We start from the raw sequence: 23,297 nt of genomic DNA on the forward strand, positions 1-23,297 counted from the left end.
GTCCCAGAGCTCAAGCCCCATGACCAACTCCTCCCACCCCCCCAAAAAAAGAACTGAGTTGTCTATATATTTCAAGGGAGTAAGTGCTGCCCCCCTCTTGCTTTGTTTTGTTTCCTCTATACCACTTCTTGAAATACAACTTTCTAACCTTTTCATCTTCTCCAGAGTGGCGAACTTCAGCCCCTCATCCCTGCTCAGGAGATCCACATGGCCTAGCTTCCACTCTGGCTCTACCCATCACTATTCTCACCATATCTAAGACACTCTGAGCTTCAGCTACTTGGATTACCAGGTTCTATCTCTTTATTGAGCTTTTTCTCTGTGTTTCTATTTTATTCTTCTGCCATCTGTTCTTGGCTAAGTTTCCCATCCTCGGGTGTTAAGATGCTTTGTCTCCAAGGAGTTTTGCTTCATAACAAAATCCAGACAAGGTGGTCCGCTAAGGAGCTTTCAGAGCAACCTGAAACTATTAGTATGGCACCTCCGCTTTCTGTGTTAGCACTGTTTTCTTTTTTATAAATCTGTCAGCATACTTCAGGACAGTGTAAGTTGTGTTGGAGCATCTCCATGTCAAGTACAGAAAGCTGAGTATGTTTGTAAGTGAACCAATAACTACTAACATGCAAACACACACATTTACACTACCAGACACATAGGAAATTACAGGTGCTAGACATATTGAGTTCCCTTATACCTTCCTCCTTTTGTACTGACTATTCTCTCAATCCCATGAACATCTGGTGAACTACTGGTAAACTTCTTAGCTTTATTGTTATTACAGTCATGGTGAAGCTTCCTGGTTTGAAGTCAGCCCAGACAGAAAAGTCCATGAGATGCCATCTCCAATTAACCAGCAAAAAGCCAGGAAGGGGGGTTCAAGTGGCAGAGTACCAGTCATGCAAGCTGAACAACTGTGAGGCTCTCAGATCAAACTCTGGTACCAGCAAAAAAAAAAACAAACTCCAAGAAACTGAACAACAACAACCCAAAGTATTCTGTATGAAGATGAAAACAATAAACAGACATACAGGGAGAGGAAGCACACTAAAGAAGATCTGTAGGAAATTGAATATAAGAGCAGACTAGTATCTGACTTCAGAAATTAAAAGAAAAAAGATCCAGGAGAATGTGGAGGGGAAAAAATGTAGACAAAACTGTAGTGATCACTGTTAGGTGAATATGACTAATAATGAGGACATGCCAAGGGAGAAACAATTTTATATAGATATTTCATTTTATGTAATCAGAGTACATTTCAAGAAGATAGAAGAATATGTATTATATACAGTGCTTCATGGAAAAGAGATAGGGCAAAATTAAGAAAGACTGCTATCTGGTAAGATATATTTTAATTTAGTAACTCCCTAGGAAGGATATGTTTTAAATAATTACCTCCATAAAATTTTCAGCTTGATCAAAAAAAAATAATTACCTCCATGTTATACAATAAGAAACTCATGCCAGGTGCTGGTAGCTCATGCTTGTAATCCTAGCTACTCAGGAGGCTTAGATCTGAGGATTGTGGTTCAAAGCCAGCCCAGGCAATTAAGTCTATGAGACTCTTATCTCCAATTAACAACCAGAAAACTGGAAGCAGTGCTATGGCTCAAGTGTTAGAGTGTTAGCCTTGAGCTGAAGAGCTCAGGAACAGCACTAAGGCCCAGAGTTCAAGCCCCACAACTGACGTAAAAAAAGAAAAGAAAGTCATGTTATATGTGCCTGTGTATCTACCTGCTCCCTTAGTGTCTCTGGTGGCAAGATTGTGATAGGAATAAGAAATAATGTATGCCAGGAAAAGAAAAAGCTTCAGATTACCTGTATATAACACAGTCTCGATGCGATCTTTAATATGAGCTCTGCTACTCTCGGCAGCAAGGAGAGGTGCTGTCCCATTGGGTGCTGGGACAACAAGGGGTCCTACTAGAAACGCGCATGCTCCACCAAGGTAACTGAGCATTGATGCAATCGCAGTGGCAGTGGCCCGTTCATCTGCAGAAAACCATGTCGTGGAGAGGAAGGGCGCCGCGTTCATTACAGTTGGACCTGCCAGTCCATTTAACAATTGTCCTGCGTGGATTAATCTGCAATTAGAAAGGTTACAAGGTGGTGAAATATTTGACGTAGTCATTTCCTAAGACAAAAAAAAAAAAAAAGGCTGGGGCCTTTCCTGCCTAAGCTGGCTTTGGACCAGGACCCTCATATCTCAGTCTTCTCAGTAGCTAGGGGTGAGCCACTGGCAAACAGCAGATCTGGATACTTTTTTTTTTTGGCCAGTTTTGAGGCTTGAACTCAGGGCCTGAGCCCAGTCCTTGGGCTTGTTCCTCAAGGCTAGCACTCTGCCACCTGAGCCACAACACCACTTCCAGCTGTTTTTCTATGTATGTGGTACCAAGGAATGGATCTGGGTACTTTTTGAAGAGGAAGACTCAGGCCAGTTGTCCTCTGTGTCTAAGAAAAACAAACCCTACAAATAAAAGGGGTAATGATGTGGCAAACTTCCAAGAAGCCTGTGCCTTCTCAGGTGAATCACTGCAGGGGCTTAGGTGGCTGAAAATACATACATACATACACAAATATATATGCACACATTTATGCATATATGCCTGTGCATATTTAGTTTTTATTGTTCTTATTAAGGAGTTATACAAAAGGGTTGTAGTGTCACTTTTCCTTTCCATTCCTATCTACAAGGTGCATAATTAATTTTTTCACGTAGTATATATTGAATACAATAACTGTATGAAAATTTATATTTTTAAAGAACATGATACACTTAAAAGGCAAGCTGACTTCCCTTCTAAAAGGTCTGGTGACTCTTTGTAAGGGGGATCAAATACACAGTTACCATTTTTTTTCATTTCATAAATATTTACGAAAGCCTCTAGTTATGCTACATACCAAAATATTTCCTATAACCTTTGTTGTATTTAATTTTATAATAGTACCACATTATCCTCATTTACTGAAATTTTATTGAACGATAAAAGGTGAGGCCTGCAAAGATTAAGAAATCTACTGAAGTACTAATAGCAAGTAAAGCTGAAATTTAGACCAATTCTGACTTCAAGTCACATACTATGCAATCACTGTACCATTTGAGCCACATCCTCAGCCCTTTTCCTTTTATTTTATTTTTGAGGTAGAGTCTTCCTAACTTTGCCTTAACTGGCTTCAAACTCATGAACCTCCTGCTTCAGACTCCTAAATTCTAAAATTACTGGTATGCATTACCAAGCCTTGCTAAATTACCCCTATTTATGAAATGAAATCTGAAAATAACATTTTAAAATAAAGTTTTGTTTAACATAAAAAGCCTTATTTTCTTATGTCAAGACAAAATCTGAGATAAGTTTTTCCAGAAAAATGCTGACTCTAAGACATAATAAAATCATATAGCTACTACCAAAAACTCTCTAAAATAGCAATATAAGATGATAAAGTAATCAATATAAGCCTCATTCATTATCTGAATCAACACCACGTGTTAAGTACTCACTGTGTGTTGTTGCAAAGGCACTGTAATAGGCATACATGGAAATGTAAAAATAGGTTAAAGCCCTTGACCTTAAGAGTTAGGGTATAGTTCTAGTGGAAAGGACCTAGCTAGCACTAGGTCCAGTACCACTATCAAAAAATAAAACAAGCCTGAGAATTTCTAAGCATGGATGGAAGGTTACCTATCATCACTTACAGAAACACAGGAACACAATGTGCTTGTTTGTGAGGCCTGGACATGAGGAGTTTCTGCAACTCCTTCTCTTGTAGCTATGCCTGTGACCTGGGAACACAACAGGGATGTAGAGTCCACCCTTAGAAGAACAGATGTTGCAAAGAGGCCTGGTACAGGGATTCCATGGGGTCCAGTGGATACACAAAGAGATGAGCAAAGTGGCACACTTGTGGGCTCTGTGTATTCCTCTGTCTGAAGGAGAGCTAGAGTGGGACATAGGGGGCATGGAGTCCAGGACAGACACCCTGCGGCATCCAGGCAACAATAGTGGTAGAGGAAGGAAGGTGTGGTGTGGTGTGGAGAACTGTTAAGGAAATATAACAAAGTGAGGAGTTGTGCCAAGATAATGCCCCAAAAGTGACTGAATAAATAGTTCTAAGTTGAGATGTAAATGGTAATGATAAACACTGGAGGATGTCAATATTTTAAAAATAGTTACAAGTCTAAAATGATGACGGGACCATTATAGAGGCAGGAAAGAAATTAAAGGTAAAAGAATGGTGTCTTGGGGCCGGGAGTTTGGCCTAGTGGTAGAGTGCTTGCCTAGCATGCACAAAGACACGGGTTCGATTCCTCGGTACAACATACATAGAAAAAAGCCAGAAGTGGTGCTGAGGCTCAAGTGGTAGAGCTCTAGCCTTGAGAAAGTCCAAGGACAGTGCTCAGGCCCTGAGCTCAAGCCCAGGACTGGCACAAAAAAAAAAAAAAAAAAAAAAAAAAAAAAGGTGTCTTTTTAACTAAAAAGGGTTTCAATAACAAAAAGATAGTTGAGAACAATAGAAATTTAAGGGACATGAAGCAGGTTTGTCTTCTGAGTAGCTATCTGGAAGCACAAGGGGTAATGTGAGGGACCTAAACTTGCTTCCGTACCTGAAATCCACATCTGACGACAGGCATGCGTGTGCAGTTAGGGGGCTGCATGTCTCTTGCTTGCAGCCTTTAAGTCTCTCAAGCAGAAGGCTCCCATTTTTCTCACATTCTCCTCTACAAACTTCACTTTCTTCCCTCCTTCTTCATGCCTATCCTTTCCTCTCTTTTCCTCTCCTTACCTAACTTCTATGAGCTTAGTTTACACTACCCCTGCAAGCCAGGTAGAAAAATGGATGAGGGAGGAATTTCCCTAGCAGGGAGAGACACACAGTAGAAGTGTCTAGCAACAACAGAACTGAGATGGTACAATTACTTAACATAACAGTACTGCTGAGGTTGCTAGCTACGCTTCACTTATCGAAGTACTGACCAGGCCGGCTACTGCCATGGGCACTTTTTGCCCTCAACTGGTGCCCTTGCCCACGGGGAAGACAAGGCCTGTGTGGAGAAGAGGGGTGGCATCCTCACATATTATTCAAAGCACTGTAGCTTTTCAAACAAATGCCAATAGCTGAAGTTCAGACTGAAGATCAATTGTTCACATTGTCTGATGTACTTGACGTTTTAGCTAGTATTTAATGCTCTTCTGGTGCCCTTGTCTTTTTGCTCCCTAACATCCTGAAAAAAATACCTGTAATTCCTAAATTATGTCTACTTAGAATAACATGATGTCATCTAATTTGAATTTCTATGGCCACAAGGGCCTTCATAGCCAAACTTTTTCATAGAAACTAATAACACATTTAAAGTCACATTTCTAATTATAACTTTCCATTCTCTAAAATGAACTAGGTGGAGCACCAATCATGTTACTAACTAATGGCTAAGCCAGGACTAAAACTCAAAGTTAGAACTGATGTCACTGGCCCACAAATCTCTCTGCTCTCTCATATGCCTATTAAGCAGGAATAGCCAAAATCAGACTGCTAAGATAACCCAAAGTTTTCGACGCAGAGGCAGATAGTACCTGACACAGTTTTATACTGTGCACAGACCTACTTAATAAGCCTCCAGGGTATCAAAACTAGGATTGAGGCAACATGACAGACATTTTAGAACCTTAGCAGTTACTTCCTCAATGTAAACCTGATGTTCTTAAATTCTGTGCTTTAAGTTATAAAATAATTTAGAATTATGTACAAAACTTAACATACCAACAATTCAGAATTTTCTCCTGTTCATGTCATATCAAAATAGAATTCTTAGATATATGAAATGGCAACAGTGTTAGAAATAGTTTTGCTTCCATTAGCCAAAAAAGACAGGGCAGGATCCCCTAATGTATGAATGACTGAGGCTTTGTAAATTAAGGGACGTTTGTGTGAATAAAGTTATTTGATGGGGTCAAAGAAGCCATATGTGATTGGAAAAAAAAAAAAGACAGGGCAGTAAGCCCTGGGTGCCAGTGGCTCATGCCTATAACCCCAGCTACTCAGGAGACTGCGATTTGAGGATGGTAGTTCAAAGCTAGCCCGGGCCCCGCGTGAGACTCTTATCTCCAATTAACTGCCAGAAAACCAGAAGTGGCACTGTGGCTCAAGTGGCAGAGTGTTAGCCATGAGCTGAAAAAAAGACAGGGCAGCAAAGAGTCACAAATGTTATGGATTCACTATAGGAAAAAGAAGTTAGAAAAAGAGAAATTAAGTGGGCTGGGAGTTTGGCCTAGTGGTAGAGTGCTTGCCTAGCACGCACAAAGACCAAGGTTCGATTCCTCGGTACCACATACATAGAAAAAGCTGAAAATGGTGCTGTGGCTCAAGTGGTGGAGCTCTAGTTTTGAGAAAGCCCAAGGACAGCATTCAGGCCCTGAGTTCAAGCCCTAGGACTGGTGAAAGACAGAAAGAAAGAAAGAAAGAAAGAAAGAAAGAAAGAAAGAAAGAAAGAAAGAAAGAAAGAAAGAAAGAAAGACAGACAGACAGACGATCATGGAAAACTTATGAGCCTTTTATAGATTGTTATGGCTTCAATGTTGTTGTTTGGAAATGTATTATATGTTTTTATATCCTTTAATAATTTTGGCCAATCATAATTCAATTAAAAATATCTTGAGTATCTCTTATATAGTCTCAAGGTACCTGTTGCTAGACACTAAAAGAAATAGAAAGGAGGGCAATTCAGTCCTGGCTCTAAAAAGACATAGTAACTTATCAAGTACAGAAACTTATCAAGAAAGAGCAGAAGAACAGTGAAAGGAATACTGGATTGGGTGATAAGAGAAGAATCAGTGAGTCACTTCACTAACTTGAAAGTGGTAAAATCTTTGGTGAATCCCTTTGATATTTTGGGGGCACTAGAGATGAAACGCAAGGTACTGTTTTGCTACGTAGGCACTCCCACACTGGGTCATGCTCCCAGGCCTTTTCCTCTTCCCTTTGTTTTAATTACTGTGAAGATGTTTGTTTCAATGGATGTTTTACAAGGGCAAATACACGAGTCACTAGCAAGGCACAGGAAGAAAAATGGATTCAGCCTGGCCTGAAAGATATCCAGCTCCTCACCATCTGTCTCACATTTTTTTAGTTTTTCCTTTTATTCGGCCTATTAAAAGAATGTTTAGACAATTTCACACAGAAAATAAATCATCTATACATTTAGCACCTCAACTCAGACCATCATCACTACTACTTTGAGTCTTTACTTCTTTACTTGTTTTCTCTTTCAGTTTTCTTCCCCAGTCCATGTACTAAATCATTTTAGTTTATACCATGAACACTTTAATTTTCCTAATTATAATCATTAATGGTTTGTGACATTGTAGTATAGATATACAAAATATATTAAAAGATTTTCCTAATGTTAGATATTTATTGCCAACAATTTGTTTACTAATATTTTCGGATAGATTAGTACTACTACTAATTTAGCATATTAGTATTTGTTTAGCATATTAGTATTTATTTGCATATTCTATGCAAACAATATTAGCCACTGTCCAAATTACTTATGTAAGTACATGTTCTTAAACTTTGTAAGAATATAATAATATTCTTACAAATATAGAATATGGAATATATTATAGTAATTTGTATTATTATCAGTACTGGTCAACAGTGCCTGTTTAACCAGTTTTCACTACTATTACATGTATCTTGGTGTATTAATTTTCTATTGCTCATATTACAAATTTCAATGAAAGAAAAGTGGCAAAATCTTTTTCCTGGGTTTTCATTGATGCTCTTCAGATAATATATTATAATTAATATACTAAAACTGACAAGAGACAGAACCCCCATTGAAAAGAACTCATCAAAAAAGCTGCTGTTCTCTTCTTGCTTTGAAACTCTAGGAACCGAGATTTAAGAAAACAAGGCTATGGGGCCACTAATCCAGAAGGCTGGGTGGGAAAGAAGCTCAAAAACTTCCAAATGAAATGGACACAAAAAGTTGGCTGAATTCTTGTCCTGAGTGCTATTCAAAAACATACTGTATGTCTATCATTTTCTCTGTGTGTAAGAAGAAGCCTGAGAAAAGTGAACTCTCAAATTTATTGGTTGAAAATATTTATTAGTTGAAATATTTTAACACTTGCATAGATGCTTAAGCCAGGCACTGGTGGTTCAAACTACTCAAGAGGCTGAGATCTGGGGATGAAGTTCAAAATCAGCCTGGGCAGAAAAACACACGAAATATTTATCTCCAAGTGACTACCAAAAAAGCAGCGGAGCTTTGGCTCTAGTAGTAGAGCACTAGCCCTGAATACAAAAGTTATGAGTCAGTGCCCAGGCACTGAGTTGTAGCCCCAGAACTAGCATTCGAGTGCACGCACATGTAAGTATTAAGAATAAAATTGCCTGGGCACAAAATGAAGTGCTATTTCTAGGGGAAATTCAGTTTTGTTTTTGAGGGTTTTTTTTTTCTCTTTTTTTTTGGTGTGTCATGGGGCTTGAACTTACTGTGCCTCAGCTCTTCAGCTCAAGACTACAACCCTAACCTTGAACTAAGCCCCACTTCCACTTTTCTAGAGGTTAACTGGAGATAAGAGACTCAGGTCTTTTTGTGCCTGGGCTGGCTTTGAATCTTGATCCTCAGATCTCAGCCTCCTGAGTGGCTTAGATTACAGGCGTGAGCCACTGAGCACAGCTGGAAATTCTTTTTCCTTTTTTGCCAGTCTTGGGGCTTGAACTCGGCACTGGGCACTGGCCCCTAAGCTTCTTTTGTTCAAGACTAGCGCTTTACCATTTGAGCCACAGTGCCATTTCTGACTTTTTCTGCTTATGTGGTACTGAGGAATTGAACCCAGGGCTTCATGCATGCTAGGCAAGCATTCTATACTACTAAGCCACATTCCCAGCCTGGGGAAATTCTTCTGCATTCTTCACAGGTGAACAAATTAAATATTTATATCATATTTCTACAAAGGATTTCTTGTTCTTTGTTTATATGTCTTTATGAGCTTTATTTCTTTTGCTTACCACCTTCTCCACCACAATGGAGAGTCAACTCCATTCCTAGTGCATTGTTATAACTGAAGAGGATCTAAAGGGATACACAATGGGAGAGAAATAATAGCACAGATGGCTCAAAATAGAATAAAAGCTAATAAAAGCATTAATAGGCATCTTTAAAAGAATGCTTGTTGAATTTAAACTTACATTGAAATTTTTACGTAAAAACAATGTTTTTTTTAAAAGCCCATGGTTTTTTTGAAAATCAAGACTATCTCAAATACAATTATAAAACTCAGAAGGATGAGAAATAACTCTTTCCACAGGAAACATGTGCTATTTTTTACACTTTAAAATGGGAAATACTTAAAACCATAGATTTTCTGGAAAGAACATATTTTGAAATACAAAAGTGAACATTTATTTTGAAACTAGAGAGTTCTGTTCAAAAGGAAAGTCAGCATCCTGTCCTATGCCCACTTCCCCTTCGGGTTGTGTTCCCCATCTCTGCTAAAAGGAATCAATAGTTTTGAAGGTGCCAGAGAGCTGTCTCAATTATCCCACCACCAATCTCTTCTCATATTCTTGCTCCCATCTTCCCGCAGGTAGAGTCATTCTGGATTCCTCTTCCTCCACATTTGGTGCATAGCAAATCCTCCAAAATACCATCGGAATTTCACTACTTCTTACCATCACAGTTACCATGACACCCAAGCCCCCATCATGTCTTCCCCAACTATGACTGTTTTTTTCAACTGGTTTCTTTATTATGTCCGTGACTTCCAGCTTTAGTCTATTCTCAGTGCAGCAGCCTAAAGTCTGGACACTCCTCTGTGAACTTCAGTGGTTGGTTTCCTAAATTTAAAAAATGTTGAAATCTTTATGGAAGCTGTGATGGTCTTGGATCCAGCCCTACACTCCAGTCACCATCTGTAACTGCTCTGACTTCAAGCCCTCTCACATTTCCCACTAAGTCACTCACTTGGTTCTAGCTATCTGGCTTCCCTTACAGCTGTGCTCTTCTCCCTCATACATTTTATCCCTGTGGTTCTCTTTGCTTGTTTGTGCTATCCATTACTTTCTTCAAGTTTCTATAACAAAAGATGGTCTTCCTTCAGCAACTGAAGTTTTTCCTTTCTAGTTCATTCTTTCTCCTATAATATATATTATGTGTTTTTACTTATCCAGTTTATTGCTTAGTTTCCTCAACTGGAATATAAACTCCATGCATGGCAAGGAGTATGGATAGGCTCAGGGTGGGGATGTGCTTGCCTTGCATGCATAAGGACTTAGTTTCTATATCCTGCATTGAAGGTAAGGGAGTGTGGTAATAGTTGGAGTGCAATGATTTTTTTTTGGGGGGGGGTCAGGATAACGTATAGAGGAGTTAGTTACATTCGTCAGGTAGTAGGTTGATTACTTCTCACACACAATAACCCTTCTCATATTTTTGTCCCTATTTCCCTCCTTCCACCCCCTCCCAATTATCTTGTTTCCCCCTTCCCTTTCCTATTCAAATAAACAAATAAACATACCAGGTAACAAAGTCAGACACAGTAACAATATGAAATTAACCATAAGGGCAAAAAAAAAAAGGAGAAGAGAAATAACATAGCATATTGATCTAATACATGAGTAAACAAAAAAGCAAAAGAATGACTCTAGTTTGAGCTCTCAGTCTTGTCTGTTCTGCTACTGTCTACCCCTAAAATCAAGCCTGTACATTCAATCCGTCATTTATCTAACACTGCCTGGATACCACTGCTTTTTTAATTAGGAACCTATGAAGTTCCAAACTGTCCAGTGAGAAAAATATAATTCTTTTTTTTTTTTTTTGCCAGTCCTGGGCTTGAGCTCAGGGCCTGAGCACTGTCCTTGGACTTTCTCAAGGCTAGAGCTCTACCACTTGAGTCACAGCACCACTTCCGGCTTTTTTCTATGTATGTGGTACCAAGGAATCGAACCCGGGTCTTCATGCATGCTAGGCAAGCACTTTAACTACTAGGTCAAACTCCCGGCCCCGAAAAATATAATTCTATAGGATGTATCAAGATCTTCATAATTAGAATACTCCTTTCTATCCATTCTTACACTGTAAACTGCAGTCTAGTACTATCTACACTTTTGTGATTTATGAGGTCCTCTTGAAAAGAAAAAGATTTGTCTGAAGGTTATATCCAAAGATCCCAGTCTGAGAAACATCAATTTAAGAAATTTAAATCCTAGTTAAATCAAAATGCTTTTTTATTGCAGATAATTCTTGGCAAAATAATATCCAGTCTAACCTGAGTGAGAAGTTATACTTTGTGACCTCAGATGATAAATCCACAGGCTGCAGGTATGGAACTCTTGTACACAAATCAAATTAGCTTCTCACTTCAGAAGAGGCCTCAGCTTACCTATCTCCCTTTAGGCCTTCACTCCTGCTTGGAATATTCTTCCCTTGGGGACAGTCCTCAAAATTCAACATAGAATTTGACTATTACAACTATTATGAACTTTTATGAATGCATGTATATGAAGAGATCATGCATTTGCTTTATAATAGCAGTTTTCTGGACACTACTGAGGTCTCCAAGATCTTGTGATCTTGTGATCCATGTGGTCAAAAGTATTTTTATAACAATGCTAAAATGTCAAGAGTCCTTTCCATTCTTTCTCACAATATTGTACAGGATGCCCCCAGATTGAATGTAGAAGCGGGGGGGGGGGAATGGGGAGTATATACTGTCTTCTATGTACCTAGGCCTTAAACAGATTTAAACACTGACGATTCACCAATTTTTGAGGGGTGGTGATAGTAGAAAATCAGGTAGTTTATGCTTATAAGTATTTATGCTAACATAGAATAGTTTATTTTTATGTTTAAACAGTAAATTCGATTGGATTACTTAATGTTAGTTGTTCAATGGTGGTAAATAGCCATATTTAAGAGCATTGTGGTATTTAAATAAAACAGTTCATGTGTACATATGGTACACATCACTGTTAATACATTACTATTCATTATTCCCCTTTGACAAAGGGAAATTTATAAATCTTCCTGCTCCAATGACTCTAGCTTGGTAGTTTGAGTGTGCCTGAGAATGTTAGTAGATATGCCCCACATATCTGAGAAGTTTTAAATTTCATTAGGTGGCTCTGCTCAGCCTCCTGTTCTCCTATTCTAACTTCACAAACAGCTTATCCCAGACAGGAGAATATACTTTAATCTACATAAGCAATTTAACTGAAAGTCCTGACATAGAGTACATAAATCAGAAAGAAATCATTGTTTATTCTCTTTAAGTTAGTAGAATTTTGTTTGCTTGACTGTTACCTTCCAGAATAAACACTAAGGTGTTCACTTTGTTTCAATTTTTTTGCAAATGGAATGCAAAACTCTTCCAATTTGTCCCAGGATTTTTTTCCCCCTGAGTGCTACAGATTTCAACTAATGTACTTCCTTAACACTTGAAGATTCCCACCAGGGGGTCAAAAGTTCTGCCACTCTCAAATGGGTAATTTGGCATCTCTTCAATGGCATGTGCTCTAGTGCATAGTTGCATGAACATTAAAATGTGTGTATATTTATATATATATAGTTATAGTTATATATAGTTATACTTCCACAAGTGTTTTCCAATGGTTATTACCTTTCTTAGATAGAGAAATTAACAACTGATACGGCATCTTTCACATGACAATAAACTGAAGCACTGTGTGCACCAGTAGCTCATGTTCAAAGCCAGCCAGGGCAGAAAAGTCCATGAGACCCTTATCTTCAATATACTACTCAGAAAAAGTTTGTGAGACTCTTATTTCCAATAAACTATTCAGAAAAAGCTGCAAATGGTGCTGTGGCTCAAGTGGTAGAGCGCTAGCCTTGAGTATACAGAGGCTCAGGGACAGAGCCCAGGCCCCAAGTGTAAGCCCCAGCCCCAGCAATCAATCAATTAATCAATCAATGCTTCAATAAATAGAACTCTCTACTGGTCATAAAGATGGATCTGGTTATTAAAAACTTATAATGGAACATATATATTGATAACAAAAGAGAAAACTATGAAGTTAGTTATATGACTTACCTTCTTTTAATCATTAAGTCTGATACAGGTATGCATCTTAGACCAGTTCCCAAAACCATAAGGAAGGATGTCAGAAGCACTGTTACCCGAAGACCTAAAGAACAGAAACAACAACAAAATGTTAATTTCTATGTTCTTTTATTTCTTTTTTTCTTTTTTTTTTGTCAGTCGTGGGACTTGAACTCTGGGCCTGGGCGCTGTCCCTGAGTTCTTCAGCTCAAGGCTACCACCCTATCCCTCTATGTCCTTTAAAATAAATCTGATATTAATTTAAGAATAAACATTTTATTAATCTGCAAAACTGGTATTATATTCTAATATTACACTTTTCTCTGTAATCAACAACATAAAAAATGCTGAAAATGAAATGACTTTAACTTTAATAGAAACTGCAGTGAAAGAATCAAGAATAGAGAAATTCTATTCCATTCTTTAAGCTGAATGTTCAGAATGTTTTGTTCAATTCAGGTATATTAAGATATAGAAAACCGGGCCGGGAGTTTGGCCTAGTGGTTAAAGTGCTTGCCTAGCATGCATGAAGATCGGAGTTCGATTCCTCGGTACCACATACATAGAAAAAAGCCGGAAGTGGTGCTGAGGCTCAAGTGGTAGAGCTCTGGCCTTGAGAAAGTCCAAGGACAGTGCTCAGGCCCTGAGGTCAAGCCCAGGACTGGCAAAAAAAAAAAAAAAATATATAGAAAACTATTTTTGGCAGTACTGAATTTTAAGCTCATAGTCTCATGCTAGCTGGGCAGGCACTCTAGCACTTGAGCCATTCCTGGTTTCTTTTTTGCTTTATTTTTAGGTAGGGTTTTATACACTGAGATAGTCATACTTAAACTTCTGGGTAGCTGGGAAGACAGCTGGAAGACAGATACCAATCAATGGTGGTATACAAATACCACATGCCCAGATTTTTTTGTAAGATGCACATTAACTTTTGCTTGGTTTGGCACAGAAAATAATTTTATAAGCCTAGCTATTATTTTTTTGTTGATTGTGAGGTATCATCTCAGGGCCTTGGCTGTGTCCCTGAGCTCTTTTGCTCAGGACTATCGTTTTACCACTTTGAGCCACGGCCACTTCTGGTTTTTGAGTGGTTAACTGGAGTTAAGAGTCTCAGGGGGACTTTTTCTGCCCAGGCTGATATCAAACCATGATCCTTGGAACTCAACCTCCTGAGTAGCTGAGATTACAGGCATAAGCCACCAGTGCCCAGCATGATTTGCTATTTTTAATCTTATGTAAACAATACAAATAGTTTTAAAATGCAAACTGTCAGTTTTGAAAACCTTTCTGTTGTCCCTAGAAAGCATTTTAAGAAAATAAATTACTATTTTTAAGTTTTCTCAAAAGTAACAACTTACTATCTGTATATTTTCTTATTATGAGGGCAAACTAATTGTTTCAGAGTATTAAGAGTGATATTAAGGACTCTCTGAATCTCAATTCTATAATAATGGTCTATTTTTCTTAGTTTACCAGGGGCCTTTTCAGGTACTGGGATCTGAACTCGGGACCTTGTACTTGGTAGAGGAGAGTGTTTTCTCAACTCTCCCACTAAGTCATCTTTTACACTGATTATTCTTTTGCGATACAGGTCTCACTTCCTGCCTAGGCATGGGCCTGGACTGTGTGATCTTCCTTCCCAACCCCTGCTCCCCCAATATCAGGGATAACAACTGGCTTGTTTTATTGAGATAAAAATCTTTCAGACTTAGCCAGGTGCAGTGGCTCACACCTGTAATCCTACCTACTCAGGAAGCTGAGATCTGAGGATCAAGGTTCAAAGCCAGCCAGGCCACAAAAGGTCCGGAGACTCTTATCTCCAATTAATCTCTAGAAAAAAGGAAGTGGGGCTTGGCCCAAGGGTAGGGTGGTAGCCTTGAGCTGAGGAGCTCTGGGACAACGACCAGGCTGAATTCAAGCCCCATGACCCACCACACACACACACACACACACACAAAAAAAAAAATCTTTCAGACTTTTCTGCCCAGGCTGGCGTGGAATTACAATCCTCCTGTTTTCATCCTCCCATGTAGCTAGGATAACAGGCATGTGCCTTATAGAAGACATTGCTCAAATATGCACACAAGGATCAGTATGTAGTTCACCCCCTGCTTCTCCTTGCTACATGGGAGGACAAGGCCAGCCTAGATAAAAAATGAGACTATATCTGAAAAATAAACTAAAACATAAAGGGTGGGGTCAGGAGTTTGGCCTAGTGGTATAGTGCTTGCCTAGCATGTACAAAGACCCAGGTTCGATTCCTCAGTACTACATACATAGAAAAGCCAGAAGTGGTGCTGTGGCTAAAGAGGTAGAGTACTGGCCTTGAGGAAAAAGCCCAAGGACAGTGCTCAGACCCAGAGTGCAAGCCCCAGGACTGGGGGAAAAAAAAACAAACATAAAGGGTTGAAATAATGGCTCAATGAGTAGAGTGCTTGCCTAGCAAGTACGAAGTCCTGAGTTCAAACTCCAGTACTGCCAAAAAGAGAAAAGCATGGCATCAAATTTCAGAAGACAATGTAGCTCAGGTAAGTTTTTTCTCTGAATTCTAAATATCAGTTATGTTGAAAATGTATGCCAATGGTCATGTTGATAGAATGACAAAATATAAAAATAAAAAATATTCATAAAAATATAAACATACACAATATTAGAACTACATGTTCCAGTACCACAATAAGAGAACTACATGTTTCTATTGTTGGGATGCTGTATCTTTGTTGAAACAGAATAAACCCCTCACTATTTGTGGCAGCCACATCACACATGTGGCTTATACAAACCTTGGACACAGGTGGTCACAATCCTTGATATTTCTTCCAAATACATATTTCCTTGATACCATTTCACAGACAGAACAGACTTGAGTGATTATGCGATGTTTCTTAGTAAAACTTTTTGTTGGTTGGGTCTTGATCCCTGAACTGTCCGTAAGTTTTTTTGCTCAAGGCTAGTTCCCTATCTCTCAGAGCCACAGTTCCACTTCTGGTTTTCAGGTGGTTAACTGGAGATAAGAGGCTCATGAACTTTCCTGCCCAGGCTGGTTTGGAACCACAATCTTCATACCTTAACTTTCTGAGTGGCTAGGATTATAGGCACAAGTCACTGGCACCTGTCTAGAAAAATGTTTTTGGACAGCAGGTAGATAGTTAAATGTTTGGTTTTGCCTTCTCTGCTCAAAGGAAATTGAAAGTCAACAAAACCATAATAATATAGATCAAATAAATATAGCAAGGGAAATATATCTGAGATCTAGATCAGGCACATACATTCTATACTGAGAATACTTTGTGAAATGAACTGAGCTAACTTTATAATATGCTTTTATAATCTGAGTATGATTAATACAATTTGGCAGAAGGAATACCATAGAGAATTGCACTTCTTGGTAACAAGCAATGCATATATACTGCTCATTTATTGCTTCTACTTTAAAACTACATTATACTACATGAGATAGAGTGTAATTAATGAAAAATATACAAAAGATCATAAATATCTTAAAACTGCAAAACTGTTCTTATAAAGTCACTTTGGGTATATCCAATGAGATGCTGAATACAGTATTATAGATTTGGACCTATAGGGTTTACATTGTACATGACACTCCGCTGTTTCCTAAAGATTTTTGTTTATTATTAATGTAAGAGCTAGCAAGGAACCGTGGGGCATTGATTATGGCCATATAGTCAAAGAACCATGTTTCCTATTGCTGCTACCAAAGACTAACATATTTATCTACTTCATTATGCTTTTAATTAAATGTATGGTCATATTACAGCTAATATAGACATTTTTTTATTTTTTATTGTAATTAGTAAAAGGGTTACATGATATTTGCCAGATAGAAGGTGCATTAATTCACATACATTGATACTCTTTCACATGTCTTGGTATCCGTTTCCCTCCCCCCCCCACACCCCCATAATATAGACATTTAAGAATGAGGAAATCCTGAAAAGCTGATCATTAAAGCAATCTTGCTAAGATACATCATGATGGGTACTGTATTTATGAAATGGACTTTTTAATTGTTGCCAAGTGTTGCTTAATCTGTTACAGTTAGATACTCATCTTGAATAAAATGGTTTCTTTACATAATTTATAACTTGACAAGACATATCTCTCTTAATTTATAGAGAAAAAAGCTCTTAACTCCCTCAGGGAGGCAAAGTAATAACAACCCTGGCAAGGATGAACAAATGCAAACATATCACTCAGTAGACACTATGTGGAAAATGAACTATGCAACTTGTGGGCAAGGACAGGAGGGAGAAAATGGGGGAAAGCAAAAGAAGGGGTGACACTGCCCAAAAAGAAACGTACTCATTACCTGACTTAAGAAATGGTGACTCCTCTATACCATACCTTAATCATAACAATAAAACTATGTTAAAACAAAAAAGATCCCAGCAAAACAGATTTAAGAGACATGTAAAAATCTCTCTAGAAATAGACCTCAAAGCTGGGGCATGGTAGCTCATGTGTAATCCTAGCTACTCAGGAGGCTGAGATTTGAGGATCAAGCCTGCCCAGGAACAAGAGGACCTGAGACTCTTATCTCCAATTAACCTCTAGAAAAAGGGAAGTGGGGCTTGGCTCAAGGGTAGGGTGATAGCCTGGAGCTGAAGAGCTCAAGGACAACACCCAGTCCAAAGGGGTAGGGCGGTAGCCTTGAACTGAAGAGCTCTATGACCCACCACAAAAAGAAAGAAAGAAAGAGAGAGAGAGAGGGAGGGAGGGAAGTGAACACAGTAGTAGGATATGAGTATAAAAACCAGTTGATCAAATTTTTAGAATAATTTCAAAAACCAAGAATGACTGGAAAGAAAAATCCACTCCCTTTAAAATTCTAGATACTGTATTATTTTTTCAATTATCTATTGAAAACTTCCTTTCAATGGTTTATTCCTTTAGCTGAGGCCACACAGGGTGTTTAAGGAAATCCACAGCAAGTCTCTAAAGAATCAGAATGCAAAGGCAATTGAGGGACCCATACCAACACACACATACAGTGCAGGAAGGGAAATCAGACGTCAGGATTAACTCTCTGGCAAAACAGTTCTTTTGCAGGGTCTGCTTTCTTTAGCTAGAATAAAGACAAGCTCTGCTTACTCTTTGTAAGACTCCCTTCTTTGCCACAGTAGTCACACCCTTGTCATGCCAACTCACTATCAGGACTATTGACAGTGGGCCTGTCTATTTGCTTTACATTAGACATAGGAGATCTGAAAATCACATGAATTGCATCCCTCAATCTGACTTTGTTTCTGCTACCTCTCCAACTCCAGAAACCTTTTTTTTTCTGCATTTTGTAGAGTGGCATCCTTCCATTCTCAAGTTCTTCTTCAAACAGTCTGTTCTCTAAGGACACACTGCCTCCACTGACAAGTTCTAGGAAGCAGTACTACTCTCTCTGTCTCATTGCTCCCCAGATGGTTTTCTCAAGGTTTTAAGATTTTATTGTTATTGGCATAAACAATATAATTATAAAATCCTTACGTGCCTGCTGTTGGTATTCCTAGATACATGGATCATGGTTACCAAGTTTGGTAATTTTTCTGCTAGTATTTCTTTTTTCAAAGAATGTGAACTTTAGCCAGGTGCAGTGGCTCACACCTGCAATCCTAGCTACTCAAGAGGCTGAGATCTGAGGATCTCGGTTCAAAGACAGCCAGGGCACTAATATCCAAAAGACTCTTACCTCCAGTTAACCACTAGAAAATCAGAAGTGGGGCTGGGCTCAAGGGGTAGGGCGGTAGTCTTGAGCTGAAGAGCTTAGGGACAGCTCCCAGGCCCAGACTTCACGCCCCACAACTGACAAAGAAAAAAAAAAGTGAACTTTTCTGTTATCTAATCTGTTTCTCCCCTTATCTCTTTCTACTTACATGTATAAGAGGTCACTTAAAAATGTCTCACAAGTCACTGATCCTCATGTATTTTATTTATATCTTTTTAATCTCTACTTTCCTGTGCTCCATTCTGGATAGTTTCTATCACTAAATATGCAAATTCACAATGATCTTTTCTTTTTAAGTTCTGTACAAGTTCTTCTTTTCCCCCATCTCTGACACTGATTAAAATTCTCAACTCTAGAAGCTGAGTGTTGGTCTTTTCATGTTTTCTATGTTTCTCCTCAACATATTCAAGCTTGTGTCAAGCTTCTTAAACATATATAGTATACTTATAGAGGGTACTCCATCCTGGCAGGTGAACTATTCTAGTTATATGTGAACTATTCTAGTTATATGTGAATGTTAGAAACTTCCTTCTGATGTTAGAGGCATCCCTTTTTGGTCTTTTCTTTTTTTGGTACTGGGGTTCAAACCCAGGGCATTGCACGAGCTAGGCAAGCACTTTGCCACTGAGCCACAGTCCACCCCTTAGAGGCATCCCTTATAGATTCAGAACTTTGTATGATGGTTCTTCCCCTATGGTACTCTTCTCTGAGTACCATAGGGTCATTTGGATCTGCTTCTTCAACTTAGCTGTCTGGGCTCCCCATCTTTGTGTCTCTGAAGAAATCACAGAGGATCACTGTCTTGTCCTGCCAGATGTCCAAAGTCTGAGAACCATTGTTTCATACATATTTTCTATTTTATATGTTCATACATACCTTGTTCCTTCCCCCTTCACTCCCCACTATTCTGCCTTCTTCCCATTCTTTTTCCTTCTTTCTCCTTTCACTTCTTTCAACTCAGCCCTTTCTGACACTTGCCCAACAAAACAGGCTAAAGGAAAACACAACCACTCTGATGGGTCTCACTTATAGTTAAAAATGAATCACATAGCCAGGCACCCATGGCTCACACCTGTAATCCTACTCAGGATTCTGAGATCTGAGGATCTTGGTTCAAAGCCAGTCCCGACACAAAAGCCCATGAGACTCTTAGTCTCTAATAAACTACTTAAAAATGCTGAAAATGGCATTGTGGCTCAAGTGATAGGGCACTAGCCTTAAGCAAAAGCAGCTCAGGGACAGTACCCAGGACCAGCAAATAATAATAATAATAATAATAATAAATAGATAAAAACAATAATCATAGAAAGCAGGACCCCAGTGCTGCCCAAAGTCCAACTATAAATTTCTAATCCTTGTATTCTTTAGTTTCCTAGAAAATTGCTCCATAAGTTATTTTCTCTCCAAAAAATACTCTCCTGTTCTCATTAAGCAGGTAATAATTTTATTTTCCATTTTCTGAGACTTAGTAACATCTACAAGTTCCCACCAACAACAACCAAATGCATCCCTATCTATACACTCTATCTCCTTTTCTTTAAATCTAAGGTTCTATCCTAAGTCATCCTTAGCTAGTTATTCCTTATCTCTCCAATCTCTAAAGACTAGAATACCCTAGGGCTCAATCTTTTTTATTTTTTACCAGTCCTGAGGCTTGAGCACTGTCCTTGAGCTTTCTCAAGGCTAGAGTTCTACTATTTGAGTCAGGGCACCACTTCTGGCTTTTTCTACACATGTGGTACCAAGGAATCGAACCCTGGTCTTCACCCTGGTCTTCATGCATGCTAGGTAAGCACTCTTACCACTAGGCTAGCCTCGCAGCCCAAGGGCTTGCTCTTTTTCTCTTCTGAAACTACTCTTCCCTCCATCCAGCCCTAAGACCTTAAACACCACAACTGACAACCCCACATTTCTTCAATGGCCTCTGTTGTGAACTTGATTTGAATACCCAACTGACAGTCCTCATGAATTTCCAACAGCCGTTTCAGACCACTGATTACAATGCCATCTATTTCCAACTGCTCTTTCCATAATCTTGAATGCTTTAGCAAAACTCTCTATTCTCTTATTAATACTTAAAAGTTGAGAAACATATTGGAGTTCTCTCTTTATTCAAATCCTACATCTGACCCAAACAACAATACTGAGCCTACTTTCAAGTTATACTTGCAACCTAATCATTCCTTAAATTCTCCACCATTACCAATGGAAGCCACTATGAAAGCTACCATCAGCTCTCATCTAACCTAACAGGTCTTCCAGCGCTGATCCTTTTTCTCAAGACAACAGAAGAGTCATCCCTTACATTCAAAGCCTTTCAATGAAGAACCTTTCCACCTCCATGTTAATAGCCAATGTCCTTACAATGGCTTAGGTGGCCCTACAGAAGCTTGCTCCATCTACCTCTCTGATCTCATTTCCTATCACCGTTTCCCTCACTAGGCTCTACTCTAGCTACACAAACCTTAGGGCTCTTTCTATGATATGTGCAACAAGTTGGGGACCTTTGTCTTTGCCATTCCTTTCTTCAGTCTTGTTCACAATTGTTATGTTAGCCTTCAGGTATGTACTCAAATATAACTTGCAACTGAGGCCTTCTCTTACATGAAGTAATATCTACCTGTACACCTTCCTTTATTTTCTTGCTTATTTTTCTCGAAGGCACTTACTACTTTCTGACCCACTAAACACAGAATTTAAATTTCCCTGTCTTGATCTTTTCATTAGATGTAGATTCTAAGGACTTTATTTTCAGCCCTTATCATTTGGATGCTGTCTTCTTGAGAATTTTTTACCTGGTTTCCAAGGCATTCTTGCCTCTGGTCTTCCTATTATCCTCACTAGCAAGTTCTTTGTTTCCTTATTGTTTAAAGAAAAAGGATGAGAAGTTAACCCACATTAGGAAGATAACAAGTCTTCTAAAACAGGTCTTCTACACTAATCTGGGTAAGATCAGGTTAACTACCTGAAAAGAAAAAGAGTATTTTCTAAAATAATTTCAAATTAATTTTTTTATTCCTGAAATGAATGGAATTGAATACTTCTTCATAAAACCGAGTACTTCTTCATAGGAACTATGAAATAGCTCCCCAAGTAACTGGCATAGGTAGATAGTTTCTGATTTATCTGGCCATATATATAAAATCATAAGAAGGGTGAACATTAACATTCCCCTACCATAAAATAAGGTTTGTGAAATTTCAAGATTTTATACACATACATACATTCATACATACATACATACATACATACATACATACATACATACATACATAGTGGGGTCTGGGCGCTGTCCCTGTGCTCTCCAGCAGGTTATCACCCTATCTCTGGACCTGGTGCTATCCCTGAGGTCTTCAGCTCACGGCTACCGCCCGCCTTACCCCTGAGCTACAGCACCACTTCTGGTTTTCTAGTGGTTAATTGGAGATAAAAGTCTCAGGTCATTTTGTGCCCAAGCTAGTTTTGACCCTTGATCCTCAGATCTTAGCCTCTTGAGTAGCTAGGATTACAGCCGGCTTCAAGAATAATATTTAAAATGCTCCTGATAAAAATAAAAAAACAACTTCTGTAAAAACAAAATAAAACAAAAAAAACAATGATGAAAGGATACTGTTTTGGACTTGGTTCCAGACAGACCTTGCCAAACCAAAATAAAGTTATTCATGCATGCTAAAATCATCTAATTAAAACCTTAATGAGGTAGATGGACACAAAAACAGACTTGTTTTTTTTCTCCCTGAAAAAAGGAAGATTTCAGTCTACTATGTTATATAATAAGGAAATCCCATTTTACTACAAAGTGCTATTAACCAGTCAAGTTTTGTTTTGTTTTTCCAAGAATGCTGTTTTTGTATCTACTTGCAAACCTCACTGCCCTGCTTTGAGAGCTTTCTTTTTATTTTATAGAATGGAGACTGGCAATTTGAAGTATAGTTAAATTGCTTTAACTTTTTGACACTTGTAAATTTGGCCAATTTTTACAGTTTTATCCAGGAATTATCAGATTGGAGGAAACTAAGAAGAAATAATTACTTAATGTCATGCTAAGTTTTAGACTGAATATAAAAATTTTAAAGACCTGGGAAACTGACAAAAATCCAAGTAAAATGTACAGTACAGTTAAGTTTAAAGGCAAACAAAACCTCAAAGAAAATCTCCATTCAGTGTGAGACGTCCTTTTTTGGCATGCTTAGCTTAAGTCCCTGCTGTACTTTGGAGGTTCAACACTGGTCAAAAAAACGCCCTTCCAAGGCTGAACATCTTGTTAGAAGCTTCCTCCTTATATTGCTTGGAACTCCAATCAGTTTTGTTCTTCCTTCTGGAACTACACATATGAAGACTAATTTCTCTTTTTCTGTATGCTGCCTCCTAGTTTCCTTTCAAAGTTCAACACAGGCAATTCCTTTCATCTTACACAGCATGATTTTTGTTACACAACTTTAAAAGTTCTCTAGTTTGGGGCCAAAAGTTTAGCCTAGTGGTAGAGTGCTTGCCTA

General features: G+C 38.6%; 1 protein-coding gene across 1 annotated transcript in view; it reads right to left on the minus strand.

Annotated features, from left to right (window-relative positions):
- Slc49a4 (solute carrier family 49 member 4) overlaps window positions 1-23,297 on the minus strand; it is a 60,068-nt gene that overhangs the window by 34,795 nt on the left and 1,976 nt on the right. The window contains exons 2-3 of the mRNA XM_090345399.1: window positions 13,053-13,146; window positions 1,816-2,081 (exon numbers count right to left, since the gene is read on the minus strand). Of these exons, the coding sequence (XP_090201525.1) occupies window positions 1,816-2,081; window positions 13,053-13,146 (360 nt within the window). The remainder of the gene's footprint in view (window positions 1-1,815; window positions 2,082-13,052; window positions 13,147-23,297) is intronic.

The sequence above is a fragment of the Megascapheus bottae genome, chromosome 1, assembly GCF_031878675.1.
Source record: "Megascapheus bottae isolate mThoBot1 chromosome 1, mThoBot2.hap1, whole genome shotgun sequence".
Classification (NCBI taxonomy): Eukaryota; Metazoa; Chordata; class Mammalia; order Rodentia; family Geomyidae; genus Megascapheus; species Megascapheus bottae.